The sequence below is a fragment of the Mesoplodon mirus genome, assembly GCF_964341445.2.
Source record: "Mesoplodon mirus genome assembly, chromosome: 11".
Lineage (NCBI taxonomy): Eukaryota > Metazoa > Chordata > Mammalia > Artiodactyla > Ziphiidae > Mesoplodon > Mesoplodon mirus.
Genome location: NC_138987.1, coordinates 57,092,061 through 57,103,982, shown reverse-complemented (window position 1 = coordinate 57,103,982; position 11,922 = coordinate 57,092,061). Strand labels below are relative to the sequence as shown.

Sequence of the window (11,922 nt, the reverse complement as noted above, 5' to 3'; positions counted from 1 at the left end):
TGGTCTATAGCAAATGCGTATGAAATCCCTGTCATCTAAAAGGCTTTTAGAAAGGGCTGGGTTTTTAAGCTTGGTTTTGTTTTTTTTTTTGAGTGGGAATTATAAGCCATAATTACACATAGAACACAAAATTATTGTTCGTTAATCCAAGCAAACATTAAATAATGTATAGGACACTGCTAGATTTTATGGAGATTAAGAAGACGAGGCAGATACAAATTTTGTATCTGACACTATGTATAAGACACTATGCTCATAATTGACGCTAGGTTAATGACACCTCTACACATTTCCACATAATGCATGTTGGAATGATAGGGATAATTTCTCATGGAGTAGCTGAGGCAGGGTCTGTGTTTCCCTTTTGCTAACAGGGCTACTCTCCGGGGTGATACAAGGACCCCCAGTGGCCCTATCTGATCTTAGGTTTTTCTTTTCCAGCTTCCCTTTGCTCTCATACCCATCCTCACATTTACGAGCTTGCGGCCGGTAATGAGTGAGTTTGCCAATGGAATGTGAGTGTTCTTCTTTTAGTTCCCCAAATATATATGGGGGAAGGGTATCTTCATCAAACAGGCCAGTCAGAAAATAAGTCATTGGGGAACTATATGCTTTGAGAGGTGATTGCTAAAGCTGCCCCCTTGGTCTTTGACTTAGAATATGGACACTGTGAATGTAACAAAGGAGGGCAAGCACAGTTTTCATTTCTGGGGGAAATTTTTCAGTTTTTAGGGCTTTAACTCTTTAGCTTCAGCCACTGAAGTTTAAAGCACCTTAATTCCATGTTAAATGATCTTGATGAGAAAGGCATGAGCTAATACCTTTTATATACATCTTTAAAGGACATGGTTTATTTGAAATGACTTGTTACACCTCTAGGGACTCATGACTTTTTGCATTTTCAGGGACTTAAATAATACGGGTTATTTGATAGTGTTTTTTTCCCCCTCTTTCTCCCTATCATTATGTAACTTTGGCTCATTTAACCTAATCTGGGACATAAGAACCACTTTTCAGTTCATTTTGAAATGCCTCTTAACTCCTGTCCTGTGTACCCCAAAAGACACAGTGTCTTTTTATGTTTGTGGACAGGTTGGGCTATTCCACCAATAACTGTGTTGTTTCTTTTTACAGAGGCTGGAGGATTGCAGGCGGTATCTTGGTCCTTATTGTCTGTTCCATCAACATGTACTTTGTCGTGGTTTATGTCCAGGAACTAGGGCACGTGGCATTGTATGTGGTGGCTGCTGTGGTCAGCATAGCTTATCTGAGCTTTGTGTTTTACTTGGTAAGTCCATTTGGGAGGGGGCAGGGGCATATAGGTATCAGGGTGGTCGAGGTGTGGCTAACACTCAGAAATGAAAGGACCTGAAAGAGTTGTTAAACCAGCTGTGATTAAACAATATTTTTAACCATAAAATTTACCTTGGTTCCTAAGAGCTATCATTTTTTAATTTCTGTCACTTCTGTCTGGTTTCCATTCTTAATAATTCCTAACAAGAGAGCGTAGTATGTTTGAAGAACTAAAAGAAGATCAGCAGTGTAGAAAGTAGAGAGTGGTACGAGATGGGATTGGAGAAGGGAGCTGTGGAGTGTGATTTCCAATCTTTGGAGAGCAGCACATGTGGGTTCACAGCCCTGCCCAGCTCTGCTACTTAATAGCTATCCAATAAGGATGTAAGTAAATAGTGATATTCTCTCATTGAGTTATTCTAGAGTTATTTTAAAATGATGGTTATAAAATATAGCTACACAGAAAAGGAATGCAAAATTGTGTATACCTAGATAATCAAAAAAATTTTCAAAAGTCCAGAGTAAATTATGTAAAAATAGTAATAGTTGTTGTCTTAGGCTGGTGGGATTATGGATATATTCTTTTCTCTATTTTCCAGATCTTCTGTAACATTACTTATATTAATGAAAAGCAGCTACAGCAACAACAAATCCACCTCCCTATTCTACACACGTTTCTCTGAAAAACACAGGAGTTGAGGATTAGGGACAGCAAACTTTATACCATGTCTGCTACAGAGAATGGCAGGGATGGAGGGTGGAAACCACTGCTCATCTTTATAACACTTACCTAGTCCCCATGCCAATGTCTGCTACAGGTTATGTACTTGATTGAGAAAATCATTTTAGTGAATATTGAAAAATTATGCCCTGGATGGATATATCCCTTCTTTTTTCCTCCCCAGTAAACCATGGGCACGCTAAGATTGTGCTGACTATGATATAGGGACTTATTCCAAGGAAACCCAAGTAACTGAGTATGTCCTTGACAGAAACTGTTTTAAAAATTTGCTATAGAACTTAAGGGAATCCTTCCTTCGTGCAAATTGGTTATGAAGGTGCCGAGTTCTCAGTCAGCCTAAGACTACTGAGATTGTTGAAGACCCATTTTTAAAAATAAATTTATTTGTTTGTTTGTTTGTTTATGGCTGCATTGGGTCTTCGTTGCTATGTGCGGGCTTTCTCTAGTTGTGGCGAACGGTGGCTACTCTTCCTTGTGGTGTGTGGGCTTCTCATTGTGGTGGCTTCTCTTGTTGTGGAGCACAGGCTCTAGGCGTGCAGGCTTCAGTAGCTGTGGCATGAGGGCTCAGTAGTTGTGGCTCCTGGGCTCTAGAGCACAGACTCAGTAGTTGCGGCGCACGGGCTTAGTTGCTCCGCGGCATGTGGGATCTTCCTGGACCAGGGCTCGAACCCGTGTCCCCTGCATTGGCAGGTGGATTCTCAACCACTGTGCCACCAGGGAAGTCCCTGAAGACCCATATTTAAGGCTTAGGGCTGATTCTAGAGTGAATTACTACTGTTTAGCTCCAAAACGTATACTTATAGAGCAGCTCAGGAGACTATAGCAGTTGTATTAGCCAATCAGTCATTCCCCCCATCATGAGGAATGGGGTAGGACTGAAGAAAAGTGGTCTTCAGGGAACTCTCCCAGTCAGCTAAAAGAAACAAACCAAACACAAAGCAGTAGGAACAGAGGGAACTCAGTATTGAAAGTAGTATGGCAAAAGAGGTTTGTATCTGAGCAGTGCAATGTAGGCAGTCATGGGTAAGAGGGCTCTTCAGAGAGGTTGGTGAATGATGACTGTATTTTCTCTTTCAGGGTTGGCAATGTTTGATTGCACTGGGCATGTCCTTCCTGGACTGTGGGCACACGGTAAGCATCTCTAAAGTCCTGCTGACCGACGGAGCCACCAGTGGCTATACTAAGTAAACACTGGGTCAGTCTGTCTGTCTTCCACAGGTAGCCATCAGAGCCAGTGTGTTGCTATGGTTTACTGTGTGAACATAGCCAAAAGTATGTGCTGTTGCACAGACTGCGTTTAGGACTCAACTGTTTGTTGGGAAAGGCTTTGCATATGTGTTTGAAAGAAGCCATTATTTTTCTTCCTGACCTCCTAACCTGGGAACTGGATGAGGTAGGGTCCTTGAAAAGCTGACATCTGCTGCTCTCAAACAACACTAAACTCTTTAGCTGCCCAAGGGCCAGCTTGTTTTACCTTTCTGAGAGATAATCATCTGTGCATGATTCTTAACAAGACTGACTATATGTTAAAAAAACGTATTTGGAAAATGCAGTAAATTTTTCATGATACAAATTACAGAATGGGTATGCAAGTTTTGTTTATCAAAAGATAATGGATTTTAAAAGGCTGAGAAATACCTTCCTTATGCATACCCTTTGAATTATTTTAATTTAAAAAAAATAAAATCTCAACTAGGGTGGTTTGATCCATTTGAAATATAAAATTATGAGATATCTACCTCTATCAGGTTCAGGATTCTTTTAACTTATTTTCACTTTAAATTTCTCTGGATGTTAAGAGGGGTGAGAAAGCATAAAGAAGATGGTAAATGGACAGATAGCAAAACTCACCTGTAGGTGGTGGTTACTCATCTCATTTGAAAATCACTTCGACGATTTTCCTCAGAGACTGAAAGCTTATCGAAATTTTCTTGGGAGTTCTAATTTTAATAACTTTCATGTTAGTACCAAGCTTTCCTGATGGTATTTCTTCTTGAGCACTTAGAGTCATGAAACCTTCACCTTCCTCCTCCAGGAGGGTGGTGATAGAGATGGTAGTGCTTATGCACTGATGTTCTCATGAGACTTTGGGGTGAGGAGAAAAACTTGAAAGAAGAAGAGCCATCTGTTTTATTCCTAAAAGCCACCTTCTACCAGAATCGTCACCTTTTTCTGAAGCATGCCCAAGACGACTTGCAAGGCAATCTCAGGAGCTCTGGATCTAACGGTTGCAAAGCTCGCTCGCTCTCAGCAAGTCCTTAGGTATCACTATGGTTACAAAGATCTCTCAGCAGGGTTGTGCTGGGCTACCTTTCTTCAGCCATTCCCTCAGAGGGAAAAACTTTGAGACCAGATGGTGGAGCTCTGGAATCAGAGGAAATGGGTCCCTTCAGCATGCAGCTGCTGCTCTTCAGCCACTTCTGACATGTTTACATGTGGAGCCCGAGACTATGTGATTATCTCAAACCAGATCACATTTGTCTGATGGAGATAAATAATCAAGTCTTTTATAGCCACTGACTTGGAGAGAATAGTAATGGGAATGGCATTGAAGGACTTTTCATTTTTGGTGTTTTCCTTCTGGAGTCCTTGTTGATTGATGTTCTCTGTTCACCTGAGCTCCTAAAGGCATTATTGCCGATACTTTGTACACAGTTAAAAGCATAGACTGAATGGACTGTCTTTTATATGGCATTAAGGGTAAACTACTGTGTTTCACTGACCATACCTTTATCTCAGCCCCTCCAGTGATACAGCACAGGATCATGAGAGACAAATTTCCCTAACTGTCCCTCCTCATACCCCTCCCTCTCCCCTACCATCATTCCCCAAGCTGGCATAAGAGCATACTGAAGATAGCAGGGACTGACACCTTAGGCTCCTGTCTGGCTGCTGTAGGTGCGGGCCACACTGACAAAATTCTTTGTAAAGACACTACAGTAACATTGACCTTTGCCCTCAGTCTGGGTGAGTCCAGTCAGTCTCAGATTCACAAATATTTAGAAGCCCAGGTAAAAGCTGCTAGTTTTCTTTGAAAAGTTATATATATGACTTGCAATGATGGAAAATTTCTTCCCAGTTAAATGGCATTTTATATCAGTGTGTGTGTAGTATTATTCAGTGTTAAAAACACTCCCATACTGTATTCCACTTGATCCTCTCAGATAGAAAGTGTACTTTCTTGTCAGCCAGTACTTTGGGTACAGTAAACAATGTTTAGGACTGAAGTCTTCCAGTGCCAGCATGTGCGGTATGTTTGTGTGGAATGTTTAAGGATATACAATTGTATTTCATGTAAACTGGTCCTTGTTCTCCATAAATGTGGCATGAAATAATTGTGCTGCTGCAGCATACTGGGAATTAACAGGGTTGGGAAAGAGCTGCAGTTTGGCTCCTGTGAGGTCCTGCCAGTGGTTTTAGGAGTGATTACAGCAAGTTTTTAGTGATCATTTAACAATATGTAAACTTGGTTTGTAATTAAAAAGTTTTTTTTCCTTTTTCCAATTTGGTTTCCTGGGTATTTTTTTAACTTTGAAAATACTTTATTAATGGGGCGTCAACCACTTGGAAATATTGAAACATCAACTACCACCTGGAATGACATACTAAACTCACACTGTTAGTGATTTTTCTCTTTAGAAGAGAGAGACAAATACAGTTGATCTCTGGACAACCCAGGGTTGGGGCACTGACCCTCCATGGAATAAAAAATCTCTGTAAAATTTATAGTTGGGCTTTCATGTTTATAGTCGGCCCTTCATGTCCAGTGTTCCTCCGAATCTGTGGTTCCGCATTCTCAGATTCAACCTGCCTTGGGTCATGTAGTACTGTAGTATTTACCACTGGGGAAAAAAATCCATGTATGAGTGGACTCACGCAGTTCAAATTCATGTCATTTAAGGCTCAACATAGGTTTAGTTCCCAGAAGACTTGACGAATTGCAGACACCAAACACTAATTTCTATTACCCACTTAGTCAGATAGTTTTGCCATTGCTAAAGGTTACATCATTACCATATTTAAAGTTGAAAAAACATTGTCATCTGGCCTTTTTCTGCTCTAAGCTGAACATTTCTCTATCTGTAGTCTTGTTTCACCATTGAGGTCTTTTATATTCTGTATATGCTGCCAATAAAAAGTATGAGTATTTGAAAAGAGAAACCAAAGTTGTTTAGGTTAAAAATGAAAGCATTTTGGCAGACCTGATATATATGGAAATATTGGCGCCGTTTAATAAAAACAAAGACAGAGCTCAGACACAGTAAACTACTAGCCTTGTCACCAAACACATGGCAGGAAAATCTAAGTCAGCACTTAATTTGTTTCAAGAGTGTCACTAGAACTTCATTTTCCCTTTCTCTGTTGCAAGCTTTCCCTGTCTGTCTTACAGGAGCTGAATACTGTAAGTAGCACCATAGAAGTTATCTGGCAATTTTGTTCTCCATGTTGTCCTTCCTCATTTAGCTCTCCCTTCTAACTTTGTTTTTGTTTAAATCTTTTTTTTTTTTTTTTTTTTTTTTTTTTTTTTGCCTTGCTGCGTGGCTTACGGGGTCTCAGTTCCACTCGGGCCCATGGCAGTGAAAGCCCAGAATCCTAACCACTAGGCCACCAGGGAACTCCTTACTTTGGATTTAATTTCAGAACTAAAATAGGATGCATAACAATTTGAAGATCCTGATTTGAGATATTTCCTTTAGCTCTGCCCTCTGGAGTACTTTCTGTTCCTTCCTTGGATAGGACCAATGAATCCAAATGTGTCACCTTCTCTTGGCACCTTGGCTTTTGAATGTTAAAAATGACTAACACACTGCTATGTGCTAGTCAGGGTCTTTGCACTCATGTGATCTCATGTAATTCTTATAACAAGAGGATCAGCCTCTATATAGATAAGGCAACTGAAGGACCAAAAAGTAAAATAATACATCACTAAAAAGTGGGCAATTGGCATTTCAACTTGACTAGCTTAATTCCAGAGCTCACATCATCATTACCAATCGTCCTATGTAATATATAGTAATATATAGTAATACATAGTATATATATAGTATACACTTCATGCGCAGTTAAGACACCAAGCTTTGCTTGATACTCTGATTAGTGCTAGAATATGTTTTAGATCAAAAGCTGCCAACTGGTAGGCTAATTTTGTTTGGCCTGTGCTAAATTTTAAAAAGTACCTGAATGCTTTTTGAGGTAGGTGTGGAAAATGGGCAGGGCCCTCTATGATCCTACCCCAGCAATAACTAAGGACTAATAGTTTATTCATTTGCATACCTCTCTGCCCTTGAAAGGTTTAGCCAATTCCTGTGCAATTTACCCCATCTCTTAGTGCCTCCGAGCAATATGACAAACTTCTCCAATGAAGGAGTGCTCTCTACTAAGTCATCTAAGTGATACAACCTGGAGGTCATGGGACTAAAAATGCAACCCTTGTTTTCTACATAATGAAGAAGCTCAGCACCTTAGCTCACTTGAGAAAAGACTGCAGTGAATTGTCAGTGTATCTGACAATCACTCTTGGTTACTAAAACTTGAGTCATAAGACCCTAAAGTGAGTAAGCAAGCTGAAGTCTGAAGTGCTGTTCTGCCCTAAGGCCAGTGTGACTCAGTCATTTCCTAGCCCACTAGTTGAGAATAGTTTTATCTTGGGCTCTATTTAGTTTCATCTTCACACAGTCATCACAAGCTTGTGAGGTATACAGGGCAATTTGTAATGTGTTAAAAAATTATTGAAGACTGGAACTTCCCTGGTGGTCCAGTGGTTAAGACTCCGCACTTCCACTGCAGGGGGCGCAGGTTCGATCCCTGGTTGGGGAACTAACATCCCGCATGCTGCGTGGCACAGCAATTACTGAAGACTAACATGAGATAGCTTATTAACGTACTTGACATTTTCAAATGTAGCATTTATTCCCATTTTACAAATAAGTAGGATAGGCTCCAGAAAGATACATGACTTGCTCAAGGTCATAGGAAGTGGCAGAGTTGGAGCTTGACCCCAACTCCAGTTCCTTTTCCACTATGTAATAGAAACATTTTCTTTCTATGAGTTTATAGTGTGCATTCGGCATCCTGAGCACTCATATGATTTCATTTAATTCTTATAACAAAAGGATCAGCCTCCATACATGTGAGGCAACTGATAGGCCAAAAAGAGTTTGTTGTTGACAAGGGGCAACAACATTCCTAAAACTCCAAGTAATAACAGTAGGGCTAAAAGGAGACTCAGTGATTGTCCCATGGTGAATTTGGAGGAAAGAAAAAGTAAGATACAACTTCACAGATGCCAACACAAACCATCTGGATTCAGGTCTCCAGGGGTGGATCTGACAACGTGTTTTAAAAGCAACAGAAGTGATTCTAATTCAGCCTGATAAACGTTTGGGATCAGTAGCTCATCTCTTCTCTTAGTACATGCCATTTTGTTTTTTTTAATGAAAGGCTTTGCTTTCCTCATGTGCCAAAGGATAATAGGGCCCAGATAATAGGGTCAGGATTTAGATTATTTGCAATTTGATTTCTTTTTTTTTTGACCGTGCTGGGCAGCTTGTGGGATCTTAGTTCCCCGACCAGGGATTGAACCTGCTCTCTCAGCAGTAAAAGCCTGGAGTCCTGAGCACTGGGCAGCCAGAAAATTCCCTGAAATTTTATTTCTAACACACTTGGTATTAAAGTACAAAAGCTCGCACTGCGTTTGCTCTTAATATCCTGGTCAGAAACAATCATCCTGAGGCAGAGTGTGTCGCAAGAATAGTCAAAGTGCAAATTTTCCTGAGGGCATTCGGTACTATCTCAATCTTTAACTATTTCGGCTCCTAGCAATTATTTTATATACAATAAACCATTCATGTATCTGTAAGCCATTTCTTTTCTGAAATGAAAGTCTATATAGCAGAACTGAAAAAAGACCTACATTGATATGCTGATTATAGGTACTTAAATGCCAAATTCAGTATTTAAATACTTGCAAATCAGTCTAACCCTTTTCCATCTTTTTGTCCTCAGTACCTACGTCTGGGATTGACAGTTCAGCCTGAACTCTACCTTCTGAACACCGTGGATGCTGACTCACTTGTGTCTAGATGACTGACAGCCTGAGAGACTCTATAGGACCCACTTTCTCTTAGTCCTTTTGTGCCAAGTGTCCTGTTAACGTATCTCTGTTAGTTCAGTGGTGAGTTTTGTTCAACCATTTTGAGCAAAAGGCAAAGATTTCCTCATGGGACGTGTGTTAAAAGCTGACAGCTTAAGTGTAGGTCAGAGACCCGCAGAGTCCTGCAACTGCCAGAGTTAAATTTTTAGCCTATGATGGTCACACACCCCTATGGGCTTGTGTCTCGACTTATGGAATTTTAAAAATATATATGTGTGTATGTTTAGGTAAACCTGAACATATCAGTTTGGGTAGAGTTTTAAAGTTATATAAAAATGATAGATCTTTTGTATTTTTTTAACAAATGTTGCTCAGATAAATCAGATATTTATTTTGTCTGGATCGCAAGTGACAAAGGAAAAGGAGCACTGTTCTTTTTCAGAGTGAACTGGTCAAGCTGACTTACTTTTAAAGTGATACTTGACTATAGCCAGTTAAATTTCACTTTGATTTTTATTAACCAAACCTTGGTAACTACTGATACTGGCACATCATTTCCAAAGAAAACACTTCTTCTATTCGGCATATTTAATCCTGGTTGTCGGTGTGCTTTGTGATTGTTATTTTATTTGTTGCTTTTCTTGAGTTTTTTTTCAGAGATATGATAGTATTTACCAAAGAGCTTAATGCCTACAAACAGGATCCAGAAATCACACTTAAACCAATGATCAGTTTTCCCTGCTGCATTGTAACTCAGCCCATTCTAGCATTTAAGTTGTAGGTATAAAAAGAATTCTAACATTTAACTTTGTAAGTCCCAACAGAAGATAATGGAGGTATTAGTTTTCTTTCTGATGTGTGTATAGTCCCACCATGTCTTTTCTTCGCACTTTTCCCATTAACACTCCAAACACCATTTCTAGGTCCAAAGTCTATTTCCCGGAGTGGCTAATATTTCTAATGCTGACTCTCCTAGGGAATGCTAAGCGTTTTAAGTTATATATACCAAGTATAATAGTATGAGATGAGAACTAGACTGGGACTTGGAAGATTTGTCTACATGTCACAAGCTGCCTGCCTACATGTGGCTTATAGATATTTTTTGACCCCCTCTTCCTAACCAGGATTTTTTTTTCCATAAAATTTTTATAATAAAACATTTAATATTTAAAACTTGAAAGTTTCTGCATAACGATCTGATTGAAAAGTCAGAAGATTTTCAACACTGGGCCCACGTTCCTTCACGGAAGTGCAGTTGGCTTGAACTGAATGGCAGCTATCCATTTTTTTTTTTTTTTTTACATCTTTATTGGAGTGTAATTGCTTTACAATGGTGTGTTAGTTTCTGCTGTATAACAAAGTGAATCAGCTATACATATACATATATCCCCATATCTCCTCTCTCTTGCGTCTCCCTCCCACCCTCCCTATCCCACCCCTCTAGGTGGTCACAAAGCACCGAGCTGATCTCCCTGTGCTATGCAGCTGCTTCACACTAGCTATCTATTTTACATTTGGTAGTGTTATATAAGTCAATGCCCAGCTATCCATTTTTAATGGAATATACTCCAGGGTGGCATCCATGCCTTCTTTCATTTCCTTCCAGCCCCAAAGGCATTGAGTTTGCAAACCCTGCAGCCTTTGTGTGTTTGAGCATCACTTTTCTCTTTCAGCATAAAAATTAAATATCCAACCTCTCTGCCTTATTTTATTTTTTTTTCTGCCTTATTTTAAAACTTAGCACCTTTCAATAAGACTTAAAAAAATCCAGACAGTGCCTATGTTCACTTATAATGATTTGATCCTCTAAGTGGCAGGGATTTTTTCCAAGATGATACTTTCAAATTCCCTCATTTCTACTTCATGGCCCTTGAAACTTCTGATAAGAGGGGCAGCCTTGCAACCTAGGTTAGAGACCTTCTGATCTCAAAAATGAAACTGAGTTAACGCCACTTACCAGCTTTTACTTGAAAAAGCGACTTAAAAAATGAGTTTCAGTGTTTTGGTTTCTTTATACAGAGACAGCAATCTAGATGAATCAGTTTGTTGGATTTTCCTCCCTCCATGGGCAATTTCATTTCTCAGTAGTTTCACTACCAGAGAATATTTGGAGAAAGCAAAAAAAAAAAGCAAAAAAAAAAAAAAATCCTGTTTTGCAACTAATAAAAAGATAAGGTGGTTGGTTAAACAGAGATGAAGTACTTGAGGGGTTTCTGTAGCTTTTCTCCATTCTTTAACTGTATGTTACTAGGAACAGACTAGAATTTACAAAAATTTATAAGTATACCCCTCAGGTCATGTAACTCCTGTAATCAGAAAATTTGATAATAAAGCAAACTGAATCATGCTAAAACCAGTAGAGAAGATTGATGTCTAAAGAGTGAGTCTTGGGTAAAGTTTTATGCTAAGTTAAGAATATTTAATTATTCTTTAATTTATGATTTACAAATCTGGATTTCTATGTTATGTGCTTATATAGATATTACTATAGTCAATCTTTTTTTTTTGGCCGTGCTGTGCAGCATGTGGGATCTTAGCTCCCCAACCAGGGATTGAACCCTCGCCCCCTGCAGTGGAAGTGTGGAGGCTTAACCTCTGGATCGCCAGGGAAATCCCAATATATTCAATCTTAAGATTAACCTAGATGCATATACTCACTCAGTTCCTGGGGTTTAACACTGTGGAGTCAATTTTTTAAAAGGATGTTCTGACAGTGTATACCCAGAATGTTAGAAAAATACAATTAAATAATTGTTACTGCTGCTACCTACCTGTGTGTTGGCTTAATATAAAA

The 11,922-nt window shown here is 39.4% G+C and overlaps 1 protein-coding gene across 4 annotated transcripts in view; it reads left to right on the top strand.

The window, feature by feature from the left end:
• SLC11A2 (solute carrier family 11 member 2) overlaps window positions 1-11,462 on the top strand; it is a 53,005-nt gene extending 41,543 nt beyond the window's left edge. For 2 of the 4 annotated variants that reach the window (XM_082635188.1, XM_082635189.1), the window contains 4 exons: window positions 442-515; window positions 1,135-1,288; window positions 3,113-3,166; window positions 9,041-11,462. In XM_082635188.1, the coding sequence (XP_082491314.1) occupies window positions 442-515; window positions 1,135-1,288; window positions 3,113-3,166; window positions 9,041-9,121 (363 nt within the window). In that variant the 3' untranslated portion in view covers window positions 9,122-11,462. The remainder of the gene's footprint in view (window positions 1-441; window positions 516-1,134; window positions 1,289-3,112; window positions 3,167-9,040) is intronic. The other 2 variants (XM_082635187.1, XM_082635186.1) reach the window with 2 other exon arrangements.
• The last annotated feature ends 460 nt before the right edge of the window (window positions 11,463-11,922 follow it).